Source organism: Euleptes europaea, chromosome 3 (genome assembly GCF_029931775.1).
Source record: "Euleptes europaea isolate rEulEur1 chromosome 3, rEulEur1.hap1, whole genome shotgun sequence".
Taxonomy (NCBI): Eukaryota; Metazoa; Chordata; class Lepidosauria; order Squamata; family Sphaerodactylidae; genus Euleptes; species Euleptes europaea.
The window spans coordinates 46,128,746-46,145,884 of record NC_079314.1 but is presented as its reverse complement, the minus strand read 5'-3'; the positions used below and the strand labels follow the sequence as shown (position 1 = coordinate 46,145,884).

The 17,139-nt window shown below is 42.9% G+C and overlaps 1 protein-coding gene across 1 annotated transcript in view; it reads left to right on the top strand.

Moving 5' to 3' along the window:
• RELN (reelin) overlaps positions 1-17,139 on the top strand; it is a 362,044-nt gene that overhangs the window by 280,666 nt on the left and 64,239 nt on the right. Inside the window, exons 29-36 of the mRNA XM_056847774.1 lie at positions 3,744-3,901; positions 6,539-6,746; positions 10,289-10,365; positions 12,126-12,284; positions 13,867-14,055; positions 14,221-14,494; positions 15,638-15,778; positions 15,893-16,070. Of these exons, the coding sequence (XP_056703752.1) occupies positions 3,744-3,901; positions 6,539-6,746; positions 10,289-10,365; positions 12,126-12,284; positions 13,867-14,055; positions 14,221-14,494; positions 15,638-15,778; positions 15,893-16,070 (1,384 nt within the window). The remainder of the gene's footprint in view (positions 1-3,743; positions 3,902-6,538; positions 6,747-10,288; positions 10,366-12,125; positions 12,285-13,866; positions 14,056-14,220; positions 14,495-15,637; positions 15,779-15,892; positions 16,071-17,139) is intronic.

Sequence of the window (17,139 nt, the reverse complement as noted above, 5' to 3'; positions counted from 1 at the left end):
TACAATTAATCTCCAGCATTGCTAATATAAGGAGGACCGTGTCTTTCCGCTGTTCTTGCCCTTTTAAGGGACATTGGTGTTCCATTTGTTGTTAGGGCTTACTTACTCCCTTGTTTTTATTTTTACAATTTGAGGCTGCCATTGTCTTCACCTTCTTCTTCTTCCCAGAAATCCAAAAGTACAATCTGATAACAACTCTACCCAATGGCTACAGGAGTTTCTGCTCACACAAAACATTTTTGTCAGAGGAACGGAATGTTCTTGCCTCCCCCCTATTAATGCATCCCATTGATCTCCCCGAAATGCTGCTCCTGGGGGATGCAGGACCCCCAGGAACATTATAAAAGGCAAATTGGGGGTCTGTAGCAGGAAGAGGGAATTGGTGGAAATTACTCTACCCCTTCTGTTAACAGAAAGTTTGGGCTAGATCCAATCCATTAATTCTGTAGGGCATTCTAAAAGGGATACACACAAAGGCTTCAAGAACCTATCCTAAAATGTATCCCCCTCCTTTTAAACATACAGTTTGACAAAACATTCCGGAGGACTCAAACACTCACACACTGTTTTGTATCATTTTGGTTGGTCTTAGTCAAAGGAAATGCATGGCTTCTGTTTTTAAATTTTTCTTTGGAGCAACAGAACTACTTGGAATCTTTGCTGTTTTTACTTACCATATATACTCGAGTATAAGCCGACCCACGCAGAAGGTGCGATCGGGTGGGGGGGGGGGAGAAGCCGCCACCACTGCCGCGCAGAAGGTGCGATCGGGTGGGGTGGGGGGGAGAAGGCGGGACAGCTTGCCCATCAGCTGGCTGGCGGAGGCGCGCTGGGAGAGGGCCCGGCAGGCAAATTACCGTATTGACCCGAGTATAAGCTGAGGTGAGTTTTTTAAGCCAAAAATCATGGCTAAAAAACTCGGCTTATACTCGAGTATATACGGTACATGAGTAAGTAAGCAGCAGGGGGGAAATAGCCATCTTTTTTTCTAATTCCTGTAACCTGATTTCCCCTCCTGTTTAGTTCAACTCTGCAACTGGTAGCAGTGTTACAGCTGGGGGTGCCATTTGCCCATTTTCAGTGGGCACCCCCCCAAACACACATTAAAGCACCCCTGTTCCCCACCAGTGCTCAAATGACATTGTTGTCATGTTGTTGTCACTTCCAGCTAAACCCCAGAAGTGCTGTCACTAACTCTCTAAGATTTTGCCAGTCTCTAGATGAGTGAAATCCTAGAGTGTTGGTGGTGTCACTCCTGGGTCCTTTCCTCCCATGCCCCCCAGAGTCTCCCCCGGGGGTTCCAGGCATGCCCCTTGCCCTAGTTACAACAGCTACACTTAATACTGAAACGGGCACAAGATGTAGTGGGGGCCTTTGCTATAGCTGCACCTGCATGGAACCTGACCTTTACAGTGTGCAAGCACTACAGGCACTACAACAAGGTATCTGTACAGCATATAGATTGGGGGAAGGCAAAGATGCTGCTATCTTTTCATATGGCATCCTCTGAACTATTTCAGTATATAAGATGCTGCAACTGTCAGTGCAAGTGAACAAGGTTTTCTTTAATGGTATGGAGATTCAAGAGATTTTATATGACAATTAGAACTGAGCTGTATAGAAAGCTACTTTAGCTGCAGCATCTATGCCATTGTGTTCCTCCTAGGAGGCCATGTGGAAATAGCCCTTGCCTTGACTCTTGTGGGTTACCTTAGAGAGATTTTTTTTAGCTCTTTAACAAATCAGAACAAATTCCTGAGACACTGCCAGAAACCTCCTGAGGATTATTCCTAAATTTGTCAGTGTTACTCAGGAATATGACGTATGCCTTGACCGTAACCAAAAGAGAGTGTGGTATAGCCAGCAATTTGTTCTTGGGGGTCACATACATTGTCCATTCTCATCTCTCATGTTTTTCTGCACAATTCTTTACTTGAGCAGAGCATTTATATGCTGCTTTTCTTCCCAGCACAACTTACAGAAATTTCCAAAGTACTAGAGAACCTATTTAAACAATACAGTTTAAATAAAAACATCAAATAAACCTGATTCGCTGGCCTGGCTAATGCAGGTCTTAGGCTATGAGCCAAGGACTCGTACCCAGCAGTTGGTGCCTTGAGCCATGCCCAGGCTTAAGTTTTTGCATGCACAGGAGAAAACAAACTCAGTATCCAGATGATACTCAGCTGCTACCAGAAGGACTGTCCCTTTTCCCTCCCCTTTCCTCTGCTCTTGCTCTAGAAGCGTGGCCAATATACTTTGCTTTCCTGTCTGTGGGTTTCCTAGCTGTCACTGACTCCTTCTGTTACCCTCTTAACAATATTTACAGTGCATGGCATGCTGTGTAGCAGGGAGAGCTGGTGTCTCCATGGCGAGAATGAATCAGATAATCAGTGCATACTGTAGTTTAAGCATTTTTTCCCTTAATTAACCAACAAAAGTAAGTGCCAAGTCACACAAATATGACACTAACGGTTTTGATCTTCCCAACACAAATGGCACCAAATCAATAGCAGCAGTCTGCTGAACATTATGTTCTGTAATATAATCAAGAATAGGCAGCCATATCGAAGCAACACATGCACAACACGCACAATGTTTATCAACATAAGCATCAGTTGCCATTTCAGATTGGGTAACGTCTCCTAAAATGTCAGCTCGACAATGAATGGTTTTCTTTTGACCAATTTACAGCAGGGTCCACAGTATATTCTCTTGGAAATAAGATCCTTTGATGACAAAGGAATTTACTTCCAAGTAAATGTACTTGGGAACACAGAAGTTGTTCTAGTATATTCTAGAACAGGGACCACAACATGGTGCCTGTGGGAGCCGTGACCCCCATCGACACTTTTCCTGGTGCCCACCAACTGTTCTTAGAAAGGGGGCATAGCCGGGTGGTAATTCTGCCCAGCAGGACTTCTGATTGGTCACTTCAGATCTGGTCAGCTGTGCAGATTAAAACAATGGTGTTTTAGCAGCAGCTGCCACCACAGTGTTGCTTTTATTCTCTCTCTCACTACTTTTTCTCAGATTTTTTTTTAATTACTCCACACATCTTCTGTACTTGGGCTTTTTTCAGCTTTTTTCAGGATCATTTCAGGATAGCTGACTACAGCAGTAGAAAAGGGAAGAAAACATTGTTTAAAGGGAGGGGACTGCTTCAGTACATTCATGCTGGGTTTCGTTGGGCTTTAAAGTTTAACTCCCCCCCCCCCCCTTCAGCTCTATTATATCCTATGGGAAATCTTTTCGGGGCTCGGGGGGTTGTTTTTAATGTAGATGTGCCAAATATGCAGCATAGCTGCAGGTGACTCTCTTCAGAAGAACTCGCAAGTTTGATAAAGATTGGGTCAGGGGTCCAATGTTATGGGCCCTCAAAGAGCGTCCCCATCCATCCTCCATTGCATATCCATTGTTTTAAATATTTAAGTAAGAGATTTGTTTGTGTTTAATACACAAATCAATTATGTACTTATACAAAATAAATAACTAAATACTGTGTGCATGTATTTTACATGCAGTGCCTGGCACACTGTTTAATAGTGTCAAAACAAAAGAGTGTTTAATAGTAGTAGTGACACATGCAACTAAAAAGTGCTGGGGTATATTTTTGGAGATGATTCTTGTTATTACAGAGACCGTTTGAACAATGTGGTGTCTCATACAGTTTGAGAACACAAGAAATAGTACAGACAGGCATTATGTAGCCATCTTCTGCCTTGATTTTTCCTAACATACAGTAAGACCAGGTTCCGCTGGATCCAAGAGAGCAGTTCACAGAAGAGCGTGCCCCCTTTTGGATTAGATGGGGTGTACATCTCAGAGCCATGCCCGAACTATTGCAGTGGTCATGGGGACTGTATCTCTGGAGTCTGCTTCTGTGATTTGGGCTACACAGGTAAGACAGAACTGTTACCCTCTTCAGGTAAGAAGTGTATTTAAAGATTGGTATGGATATTGTTCGTTAATGTTTCATTCATTCATTTCAGAATTTTCAAAGAAGAGGTAGGGGACACTAGACTATGAATTCTGTAGCTGGTAGAGCACTTTGGACCTGTTGTGATATGCATAGTAGCTGGCAGCCATGCAGGGAAGGAAAACAAAAGTAATACATTCATCTCTTCCCATGTTTTCCTGATCAGCATGACTGCCATTTTTCTGATCCAGCTATGCATGCACAGGTTCAACAGCTGAGCACTACACAAGTTTCCTCCTTTTCATTTGGCTATATGTACAGAAGCTTGCTGGTCTGAGGTATATGTATTCTGACAGGCCCTCTGAAAAATTCTTTTCCTATCTGGATTGCGATGCTCCTTCTTCGTTTTCTCCCCTTGAAGGAAATACGCAATCTCGAAAATGGGACAAAATCAAACCAAAGCTTATGCAGTTACTAAACAGAATGGGTGGGGTCCCTCCAATACATTTTGCTAGCAGAGGCACTTTCTTCCAGCAGAATGGATTGGCTAAAGCAAAGCGTTTCCACAAGTGGAATGGATCCATGGACTATATGCGGGACCTTTTTTCTGCTTGTGGTCCACTTTAATGGTACTGATTTTAAATGTTCAGTTGGATATCTATTTTGGAGATATAATTTAGAGTTGGTGAGAAATGTGTGTAGCAGTAAAATGGAATGTTTGCAAAATATACATATACAAGTGGGGACCCACAAGAAACTTGCAGGAGCAGCTATCCCATTCCCCCCACCTTTGCTTCTTCCCCACCCCCCTACTTCTCTGCAGTGCATTCCTAAGGAGAGTTACTCCAGTCTAAGCCCATTCATTTCAATGGGCTTAGATTGGAGTAACTCTCCTTAGGAATGCACTGTGAGTCCCTCATTCGTTCTCCCTCCTGCCAACCCTTTTCTTACTCTCTCCCCTCCTGTCACTTTCTCTTTCTGCCCCCTCACCTCATCACTCTTTCTTTCTGCTCCATCACTCTCCTGGCCTCCCACCTGCTTCCCCTCTTCCTCCTCCTATAGCAGCAGCGGTGGCGGCAGCACTCCCAAGCACCCACTTGCTTCCTGCCCCCCACAGCTGCGGTGGCAGCAGCCTCCGCTCTCTCTCAAAATCACAATGGATCTCCCAACTACAGAGATCAGTTCCCCTAGGGTTGCCAGCTCCCGGTTGGGAAATTCCTGGAGATTTGGAGGTGAAATCTTGGGAGGGTGAGGTTTGGGGAGGGAAGCAACCTCAGCCGGGTATAAATGCCATATAGTCCATGCCCCAAAGCAGTCATTTTCTCCAGGGGAACTGATCTCTGTCATCTGGAGATCAGTTGTAATTCCAGGTGATCTCCAGGCTTAACCTTGAGTTTGGCAATGCTAGTTCCCCTGGAGGAAATGGCTGTTTTGGAGGGTGAAATCTATGGCATTGTACTCTTCTGAGGCCCGAACCCCTCCTCTAACCCCACCCTTCCCAGGCTCCACCCCTCAAATCTCCAGGAATTTCCCAACCTGGAGTTGGCAACCCTATCTCCTTCCCACCCAACAGCTAGCCTATCTTTATTTGCCCCTCTGTCTTAAGGTTTCCATCTCCCCACCCACACCCCGTAGCCTCTACCTTGGAAAACTACAGTCTTCTTCCACAGTGGAGACCAAAAACAGCTGACATTAGTCTCCTCTCCTCCTTTTTATCACACAAAAGCATGTGAGGTAGGCTGAAAGTATGTGACTGTTCCAAAATCAGCCAGTGAGCTTCTATAGCATGATGGGGATTTGAACCTGGTTCTGCCAGACCCTGATCTGAAACTAACTGCTACACCACACTGGTTTTCATAGGGTGGCTGCTGTTGAACAGTAGCAAGCAGCCAGGCCTTGTTGAACCATGCAAGTCAGGTGGTGTCAAATTACCCAGAGGTTGCTGCCAGGCCTAGGGTTGTCAACCTCCAGGTGGGACCTGGAGATCCCCCAGAATTAGAACTGAACTCCAAATGACAGAGATCTGTCCACCTGGAGAAAATGACTGCTTTGGAGAGTGTACTCTATGGCATTATATCCTGCTGAGCCCTCTTCTTTCCCTAAACCCTGCCCTCCTGATACTCAACCACAAAATCTCCAGGAGTTTCCCATCCTGGAGCTGGCAACCCTTCCAGGCCTGGCCCAGTGAGCCTTCCCTTAAAGGCCAGAATAGGCCTGGAAACAGCTGTGCCCCTTCCCCTTGCCTTTTACTGAAAGAAACTGAAGCATGGAATCTGTTGTTGCCTTGCTCCTTTTATCATTTTGGGATTTTTTAAACTCCCCAATCTTTTTTTTTTTTAGAATTCAGAATTTTCTGTAAACCTGGGGCCCTTTTCAGGTTTGCAGAAAGATCCATGTTGCCCATTCACAGCTCCCGTCACTGGATTTAAATATCCAAAGATTTGGCCAACTTCACTATTAGAATATAAGATAGTTAATATAGATGGAATTTGCTCACCCCAAGCTTTCTTTGAAAAAGCAAATATGTATGAATCATGTGATCTTGCTCATCATGCAGTTTATTGTCTGTAATTGTCTCAGCAAAGCATCTCCTATATATATCTTCTTCCTCTTTTGAAGCTTCACATGGGACCTGTGTGTCTAATGTACCTAACCACAGTGAGATGTTCGATAGGTTTGAGAGGAAACTGAGCCCTCTCTGGTACAAGATCACTGGAGGTCAGGTCGGAAATGGCTGTGGGATACTCAGTGATGGAAAATCTCTTTACTTCAATGGACCTGGCAAAAGGGAAGCAAGAACAGTGGCTCTGGACACCACAAGCATCAGGTCAATTGTTTATTCTGCTTCTCTTAACTGTATGCTGTACCACTTTTATGTAGCCGTTAGTTTGGACGGAAGATCAGATACTTGTCATGTGACAAAATATTTAATTGAAGTACTGCAGAGGTGGAATTCTAACTCAATAAGATAGACTTCTTGTCTCTGTCAGCAATGCTGATTCTATGACCTTAGGCAGTTCATGAGAGGGAGGGCATCTTGGCCATCTTCTGGGCATGGGGTCACTGGGGGTGGGTGGGAGGTAGTTGTGAAATTCCTGCATTGTGCAGGGGGTTGGACTAGATGACCCGAGTGGTTCCTTCCAACTCTATGATTCTATGACTTCCACAGATGACACTAGGCCACTGCTATTTATCTACTATAACCTGGACTACTACAAATGAGGAATATGTGAGGAGCCAATAACTCTATGGTCTATTTAATGTGTGCATGTGTGTTTATACAGACAAATATGTAAACTGAAATTTAATTTTCTAAGTATATCTATTGTTTTTTGTTAACCAACACAAGTGGATAAGAACAACAGCTGCTTGTACCTGAGCATTCTCTGCTATGGCTCCCACCTTGTGGAACGGCGTGTCTGAGGAGTTCAGGATAGGGATGCCAGGCCACTGCCTGGCAGCACCAGGAGGATTTGGGGGCTGGGGAGAGGTGCACCAGCATCACACCAGCAAGCAATATCCCTTTCGGCGAAAAACCAGAAGTGACGTCATGGCATTGGGGGCAATTGTTTGGGGCATCAGTAAGAAAGGCAGATGATGAATGAAGTAAAAAAATGAAAAGTAAACAGTTGAATACCGAGAACCTGATAGAAATAAAAAGTTAAATAAGAACAAAAGATGATAACTAGGTAAGTGAGGTGCTAGGGTTACCCACCTCCAGGCGAAGCCTGCACAGCTCTGGAATTACAACTGATCTCCAGGCTGCAGAGATCAGTTCCCCTGGAGAAAATTGTGGCTTTGGAGGGCGGATTCCATGGCATCACGTCCCTGCTGAGCTCTCTCCTCAAACCCAGCCCTCCTCAGATGCCACCCCTAAATCTCCAGGAATTTCCCAATCCAGCATTGGCAACCCTATTTGGTTGTAAAGAGCTTTATAGATGACAACCAGCACAAGCAGTGGATTTGAACTGCTGCTTGGGACAATAACTGCTGTATTACCTCAGCACATTGTGAATTCCATTCCACACAAACAGCTATGACACATCTGGTACTACGTTGATCTTGGATCTCACTACAAGCCCTGAGTCATTCCCGTCACCTTTTTGTAAAGCCCAGAATAATTTCATCTTGTGTGCTGCCAACAGGCTACCCAGATGTCATTTTATTCCACTGTTCATGCTTATCCTTTATGGTTTTGTTTGCTATCTGCTCACTCACCGCAGCCACATCTGGGGCCTACCTGGCATCTGCAGAGGCGAGATAAACATTGCAAAAAGGTTTGTTTTTTCCAGGTGACAACATCTGGCTTGTTAACTGTGCCTGCTTCTGCTCTCATCTGTGCTGCAGCCTCAGCCGCTAATGGCCACAGTGCAGCCACTGTTATTTTTGAAGGCCCAAATCATCACAGACAACCTATGTCCTCTAAAAAAACAAACGGTTGTTTTTGTTCCTGATTTCTTTGCTTTCTTTTTTCAAAGGAAACACTTTACCATGTAAATTTAAGCCTGCAAGCAGCCACCATTTAATTTCATGCAGACAGTTATGTTTGAGGGGGCTGTGTAGACATACTATGCATTATCAGTAGTTACATATACAAATAGATTCCATGTGGGAATCATCATGCACTTAAAAAAATGGAATTTTATGCTACTTTAGAAGCAAATGTTTTGCCAGGCTGACATCTTTGTTGGTTGTAAGTTTCCATATTTTATACTGTATATTTTTATCAATTTAATATAATCATCTCTTTTTTAAAAGCTACCATTGTTGCCGAAGCTACAGTTAAATGAAAATTTGCAGGTTGGGTAAACATTTGTTGTGTTTGAAAAGCACATTCTGATTTAAGAAAAAAGATATCTCAAAATGTATCTGAGGCTGCATAAAGTATCTAAACTTTTAAAATTCCTCAAAATCACCCCTCTTGCCATCTGCCCAACTACGAACTTTGAATCAATTGCCTAACAATAGTTGAGGCAGGTATATTTATTTTATTGATGCATTTATTTAAAAGATGTGTATCCTGCACTCTTTGGAAACTTCCCGAGGCAGCTGCCAATGTAAAATAATATAACAATTAATACAATATTAAAATAAGAAATATAAAAACAGAACTAATTGAGTTAACTAAAATGTTAACAGTAAAATCCATTGTTTATTTATTGACTTTATTTATACCCCACTTTTCTCCCTAAAAGGGGACCCAGAGTGGCTTACAACATTCTCCCCTTTTTCATTCTACCCTCACAACAACCCTGTGAGGTAGGTTAGGCTGCGAGTGTATGACTGGCCCAGGGTCATCCAGCAAGCTTCCGTTCAAACCTGATTAGCATTTTGAAACATAAAACAGCATAAAATCAGACCTAAAAGCAGACAGCATAAACAGGTAAGGAAAAGGACAGAAGAGAATTCATTATGTCTGCCATTACCCTGCCATTTATGTACTTCTCTGTATGTCAGTGAAAAAGAGAATGGAGCCTAGGCACTAAAATATTGATACACCGATGTAGCTTTTTAAACATTGTAATGATAGGTTTAACAGGTTCTCTGAATTCCCAGCTTTCGTGAAGATATAAGGGGAAAGGATTATTTCTGCAAGGGAAAGGCCTAGAGACTTACTTAATTTTTAAAATAAATTCAGAGAACCTGCTAAACCTGTCATTAAATGCTATATTGATATAAGCATGTGCAAAAAATAAAAGTGGGATGCTGTGATGCCACCGATGATGCTACCAATGACAATAGCGCCCTTCCATGAAAATCCTGATTGTTTAAGGTGTGTGTGTGTGGGGGTGGGGGAATAAACTGACTCCACAACTGTGAACATGTCTGGGGGGGGGGGGGGCAAATGTATGGAAGAACCATGCCCAAACTAATTCCAGTGCTTGTGGATCAACAACCAACAAAATGAAAAGTACATCGAAAATCCCCTTGGAGATTTGAGGGTGGTGCCTGTGGAGGATGGAAATTTGGGGGACGTTCACCTAGAATGTACGTATACCATAGGGTTTGCCCTCTAAAGCTGCTATTTTCTCCAGGGAAACTGATTTTTGCAGTCTAGCGGTCGGTTATAATTCCGGAAGAAATCCAGGCCCCACTTGGAGGCTGGCAGCCCTTCTTGAGAATATGGTTCAGCAATAGCAATCATATGATTGCCATAAAGTCTATGGAATCCCGGGGAATTCCATAGGTTACTCTACAAACCACTTTGCATTCGCTCATACTTTGCCACAGTTTTAAATAGGCATCTCCATAAAATAATAGATAAATAAAACTTATAGGTTGAAGAAACAATGATTTGATAATTCTGTCTCATAGCTACTTTTCTGTTTTGTTATTTTCTTCTGAGATGTTTAATCTTTTTGTTAACAGACTACTTCAGTTTTACGTACAAATTGGAAGCAAGTCCATTGGCACAGGCTGCAGCAAACCAAGAGCCAGGAATGAAGGTGAATGTGCTTGAAGCTTCTTCCCTCCATCGATCTGTTTTGCACAATTAAAAGCATCCTGTTGATACTCTCTCGTCTTTGATGACAAACACAACAGTTATGCTTTTAAAGCTTAAAACCAAGGATTGGCCTCAATTTATTTTCTTGCTTCGTATTTTTAAGTTACCCATGCACACATGACTCATCATCATGAATGTCTGTCATTATGATGAGTCGTGTGGATGGATGGCCTATACACCGCAAGGGTTCTTCTGGCCCATATCCATATTGCAGTCCCCCTGTCTCCACAGGGTCCTGATCAGTGAGAGTTGCGCACCCAGTCAGGTGATATGGAGGTCACCACAACCTTGCCAGCATGGTGTAGAAAGCCAGCATGGTGTAGTGGTTAAGAGCGGTGGTTTGGAGCGGTGGAGTCTGATCTGGAGAACCGGGTTTGATTCCCCACTCCTCCACATGAGCAGTGGAGGCTAATCTGGTGAACTGGATTTGTTTCCCCACTTCTACACACGAAGCCAGCTGGGTGACCTTGGGCAAGTCATGCTCTCTCAGCCTCACCTACCTCACAAGGTGTCTGTTGTGGGGAGGGGAAGGGAAAGGTGATTGTAAGCTGGTTTGATTCTGCCTTAAGTGGTAGAGACAGTCGGCATATAAAAACCAACTCTTCTTCTTCTTCTTGACCCCAAATACAGCACTTTACTTTTCTCCATAGGGATGAATGGCAACCATTCATTTATGCTAGAGAAAATAAAGGGGTGTGCTAGGGAGTGGGAAATTCATGGAGGTGCTGATGCAGAGCATTGCCCTGTGACATCCACTATAGGAGCCTGTGGGTGACATGATTTTTACTTGTCATGGGCTACCAAATATATCATATTAATATTGTACTAATATAACATTAACAGTAAAGGATACCAGCCGTTAGAGAGAAATAGGTCAGTCATGTCAGTATCATGCAGAAAAATAATTAGAATGTTTCAGAGCCACCATTTCTCAGTTGGTTTGGCAGGAAGAGTACTGTGTTACCAGAAAAGTGATTGAAAATTATCCATGACTTTGCTGCTTGGTTTTTAACTTGCCAGCCATTTTATAACAGTGCCACTCTGTTATCTACAAGTTACTTTTAAAAATATTATTAGGATTGTATATATGACCATACACCTATTAATTGTGCATGAACTCAAAAATTACATGCACACTATAGTAGAAATTACCTCTGTGTGATTTTGTGGCTCATCCCAAAAGCAGGCCTCCTTTTATCCATGGATACTTCCAGGATCGTAGGAGCAATCCTTTGTAGATAAATGCTGCAACCAATTACAGCATCTCCCATAAGTGGCATGGCTTCCCATTTTATTTCCACCTCAAATATCTCTTAGCTTTAATTTAATGCTGTAAATCTGCTGAAATCCTTGAACAGAGTACTCAGGTTGGTAAATGCCAATTCTACACTAGTAAAGGGCAGGTATTAATGCACAGGGGATGGTTTTAACTTGATTTTTTCCAGTCTGCTAGAAATCATAGGTGTTGTACAAACATTTGTGGATAGAGCTCCCATCTTCCCCTTGTAAATTAACCAAGAGACAAGTAAAAAAATTGATGAGGACTACAAGTCTGTGCCTTTCAGTCTATGCCACAATTTGACATGGAATTGCTAGGAAAGTTGCCAAAATATGATTTTCAGCATCCACTACTGAAAACATGTTTTTTAATCACAGGGTTGCTAAAGAGGCATGATAAAATTATTTAATTTTATCTTTCAGGACTTCTTGTTCAATACTCAAATGACAATGGAATAAGCTGGCATTTGCTGCGAGAACTAGACTTCATGTCTTTCTTAGAGCCTCAGATAGTATCAATAGAACTGCCTCGTGAGGCCAAAACACCAGTGACCGCTTTCCGATGGTGGCAACCTCAACATGGTAGGTAATAGTTCAATAGGATGGTACATAACACTTGAGAACATAAGGAGAACCCTACTGGATCAAACCAGTGGTCCATCTAGTCCAGCATCCTTTCTCACACTGTGGCCAACCAATTACTATGGAAAGTGAACAACAGGGCATAGAGGCTGAGACCTTCCCCTGATGCTTGCCCCTGGCACTGGTATTCAGAGGTTTACTGCCTCTGAGCGTGGAGGTTCCCTTCAGTCACCATGGCCTGTCCTCCATGAATCTCTCTAGTCCCCTTTTAAAGCTGCCTGTGGTTGTGGCTGTCACTACATCCAGTAGGAAGTTCCACATTTTAATCACTCATTGCATAAAGAATTAGTGATTTGTTTGTTTGTTTGTCCTAAATCTACTGCCCATCAATTTCATTAGATGCTTTCAAGTGCTAGTATTTTGGGACAGGGAGAAAAAGTTATCTCTGTCCACTCTGTCTATCCTATGCATAATTTTATAAACCTCTTTCATGTCCCTCTTTAGTCGTCTCTTTCCTAAACTGAAAAGTCCCAGACTTCAGCCTTTCCTCATAGGAAAGAGGCTCCAGTACCTTAATCATCTTGGTTGCCTCCTTTTGTACTTTTCCCAGCTCTGTGATGTCCTTTTTGAAGTACAGTGAGTAGAACTTCACACAGTATTCAAAATGATGCTGCCCCATAGATCTATATGGGGGCATTATAATATTGGCTGTTTTATTTTCAATCCCTTTCCTAATAATCCCCTGCATAGAGATTGCCTTTTTCACTGCTGCAGCACACTGGGTTAAGATATCCACTACAACGCCAAGATCTCTTTCCCTTTCCATCTCAGCAAGTTCAGACCCCATTACCGTATCCTTCAAGTTGGGATTTTTTGTTCCATTGTGCATCCTACACTGAACTTCACTCGCCACATTGTGGCCTCCTTACCCAATTTGTGGAGATCCTCCTGGAGCTCTTCAATCACCAACACTTGCATTATGTTTTTTAAACGTAAGTGAGTATCATAAAATGGGCATCATAAAGTTCAATCATGGAGAGAGATATGAGGGCTACGTGCCCTGGGGTCCCACTGGCAGAGAGCAAAGCAGCTCCCATGAGGGGCAGGATTTCCTAACTCTGAATGGGGGGGTTCACCTAAGCAGGCAGAAGTGTTAAAAGATGAAACCTGCCTTTGTTCTGTGTTCAAACACTTCACCCACCCAAACACGGGGGGGGGGGGGCGGGATATAGCCATTGGATGCTTTGCCCGTTGTAATTGCTCAGAGGCAGCCTTACTGGTGTACCCCAAGGCGCTGGTTACTGATAGGCTGGGTTTTATATCTTGGGGTGGTGGCAAGAAGAGGAAACATGCTTTTCTATACAGGCAAACATTCAACACAGAGACCCAGTGTGGGAATGTGACTGGTTTGACTCCCCGCCACGTTTCACTGATTCTTTCCACCTCCCCTCATTTTTTGTCCTCACACGGACTAAGCTCACAAATAGGATAAGGGTTTTCTGTAGTTTTATATTGTAACTTAGTCAAACTGGTTGGTGTATAACATGAAGAATAATCCTCCTGTCTTTCTGTTTGTTTACAGGGAAGCATTCGGCACAGTGGGCTTTAGACGATGTGCTTGTAGGAATGAACGACAGCTCTCAGATTGGTTTTCAGGATAAATTTGATGGATCTGTAGATTTACAAGCTAGTTGGTACAGGATCCAAGGAGGGCAAGTAGACATTGACTGTCTGTCTATGGATACAGCACTAGTATTCAGTGAAAATTTAGGTAAGATTCACATTAAACAAAGTATGGACATACTGATCATTTTTTCCCAAAAAAATTGTGATAATTTCTAGTTGCCCAATAGGAAAGGAAACTGTCTTCGGGTCTGAAATATCTACTTGCAAGCCAAAAGCAGTATAATGATTTCTTCCTCTGATCTCTTTTTAGGAAAACCTCGTTATGCAGAGACTTGGGATTTCCATGTGTCTGACTCCACCTTCATCCAGTTTGAACTGAACATGGGCTGCAGCAAGCCATTCAGCGATTCCCACAGTATTCACTTCCAGTATTCCCTAAACAATGGGAGAGACTGGCATTTGGTTACTGAGGAATGTGTTCCTCCGAAGATAGGCTGCCAACATTACATTGGGAGTTCTGTTTACACCTCAGAAAGATTCCAGAACTGGAAGCGAATTACTGTCTACCTTCCTCAAGCAACTATGTGAGAACTGCTATTTTGATTTCATACAGTAATTCAAGCTTTTAAATACTAATATATATATATATATTTACTGCAAACCTGTCTGGTGCTGTTCAGGTGCATTTCTGGTTTAACTGTTCAGGTGCATTTCTGGTTTAACTTCAACAGAAACTATGGATGGGCAATTTTATGGATGGATGAAACCAAATGTCCGATGTTTAGGAACTGAAATAGTTAGAAAGAGGCCACCCTAGAGCAAAGCATTTTCCCCCCTCTGCCACTGCAGCATAACATTTCTGGAAAATTTAAGTGGCTTTTCTTGGACTAGGTCAAAATTTTCACATGTTCCTTAAACTCACTAAATCATTCACATATGACTATAATGATATGAGAAACTCAAGATTTACTGCGCAGAAGAGCAACCCATATTGAATTCCCCCTTCTTTGCCCATAGTCATGAGAAGTAACATTGCCATGTCATTTATTTCCCTGCGCCCATATCTCATTATTGATGGCCAGTTTGGGGGGGTGGGGCTCTATAGTGATATCACATGTTTCCATAACTACACCTGATAGGAATAGGAGGAGGGATTCAGACACGAGACTACAGTACACCATGGCTAATCCAAATTTGATGTCCTGTTTATTTCCACCCTCAGGAAGCAAAATGAGCTACTAGCTAGGATCCAGAGAAACACAAGCAGAGTTCCACTTCTGGAATGGGGCTTCCCCATCTTTCTCTTTTTGCTGCATCCCCCTGTGACTCACAATGAACTGCTCCTGAGCATCAGTTGATCCTTGGGAATAGCATGGGAGGTGACACAGGAGACCGCAGGTGGAAGAGGGGAATCTGCAGAAGGTTCAAAGTCCCCTTCCCTTGCAGAAGTTTCCAGATGTTAGACTACCACAAATTGGGAATGGAGTACTTTATTAGAGCCTCAGACTATATACTTCCTCAACATATATCTGAAACAAGTATCTTATATAATCTGGGATGACTATCTATTTTGTGCTTTTACTTACAACCTAAAAGAATCAAAAGCCAACCATGTTTTAATTACACATTTGATCTTCTGAATATAAGTGCAGTGATTCTCTTTTCTGTATATACTATAAAAGTTATTCAACTGTACTGAATTATTCCCTTCATTTCTGTTATCTCAGCTCCCCCAGGACACGATTCAGATGGATCCAACATGATTATAATCCTGGTGGAGATACATGGGCTATTGATAATGTCATCCTGGCCACTGGATGTCCATGGATGTGCTCTGGCCATGGAATCTGTGATGCTGGCCGCTGTGTGTAAGGAGACGAGTATTCAATGCATTTTGTTAGTGATATGTCTTATTAGTGTCTCTCATTAGTCCAGAGAGATAAACACTCCCTTCATATACACTCTCCACAATTTCTCATCAGGTGTGACAGAGGCTTTGGGGGCCCTTACTGTGTTCCTACTGCTCCTCTCCCATCTGTACTGAAAGATGACTTCAACGGTAACCTGCATCCCGATATTTGGCCAGAAGTCTATGGAGCCGAGAGAGGGAATCTGAATGGTGACACTATCAAATCTGGAACAGCTCTTATCTTTAAAGGGGTTAGAAGTTATTCATATCCAACAATTTAATTATGTTTACTCTAATTTCTTTTTTAAAATCCTTTCGTGCTACAACTGAGATCCTTTTGCAAGGACTTTTCTGCCTCCAATATGCAAAGTGTGTTTGAATTTGTTCTTAGTTGCTTCCACTGACTCTCCCATTTCGTATCTTATACAGATTTCTTGCCCGCACATTTGAAATTCTTCAAGGACTTGGTTAAATCAGCCTTCCTTTATTTTAAATTGTCTATTCTTGTAACCCTCTCACCTTGGGTTGTATCCTGGCTAAATTGGCAATTTTCACTGATTCCTACTTCCTATTGCACTCAGTGAACTCAGTGGGACTTTCTTCTGAATAAATATGATTACGATCATATTACATATGTTCTAGATCAGACTATACAGCTTGTGAATCAGTAAGCCAAATGCTGTCATCAGTCATGTATGGTGACCCACTAAAATTCCTGTTTGCCCTCCTTGTCTGGGATTGTAAACATGGGTTCAGTGTAGGGATGCCAGCATCCAGGTAGGGCCTGGAATCCCCTGGAATTGCAGCTCATCTCCAGACCGCAGAGATTGGTTCCCCTGGAGAAAATGGATGATTTGGAGGGTGGAGTTTATGACATAAGAACATAAGAAAGGCCCTGCTGGATCAGACCAAGGCCCATCAAGTCCAGCAGTCTGTTCACACAGTGGCCAACCAGGTGCCTCTAGGAAGCCCCCAAACAAGACGACTGCAGCAGCACCATCCTGCCTGTGTTCCACCGCACCCAAAATAATAGGCATGCTCCTCTGATACTAGAGAGAATAGGTATGCAGCATGACTAGTATCCATTCTAACTAATAGCCATGAATACCCCTCTCCTCCATGAATATGTCCACTCCCCTTGTAAAGCCCTCCAAGCTGGCAGCCATCACCACATCCTGGGGCAGGGAGTTCCATAATTTAACTAGGCATTGTGTGAAAAAATACTTCCTTTTATCTGTTTTGAATCTCTCACCCTCCAGCTTTAGCAGATGACCCCGTGTTCTAGTATTATGGGAGAGAGAGAAAAACTTCTCCCTGTCC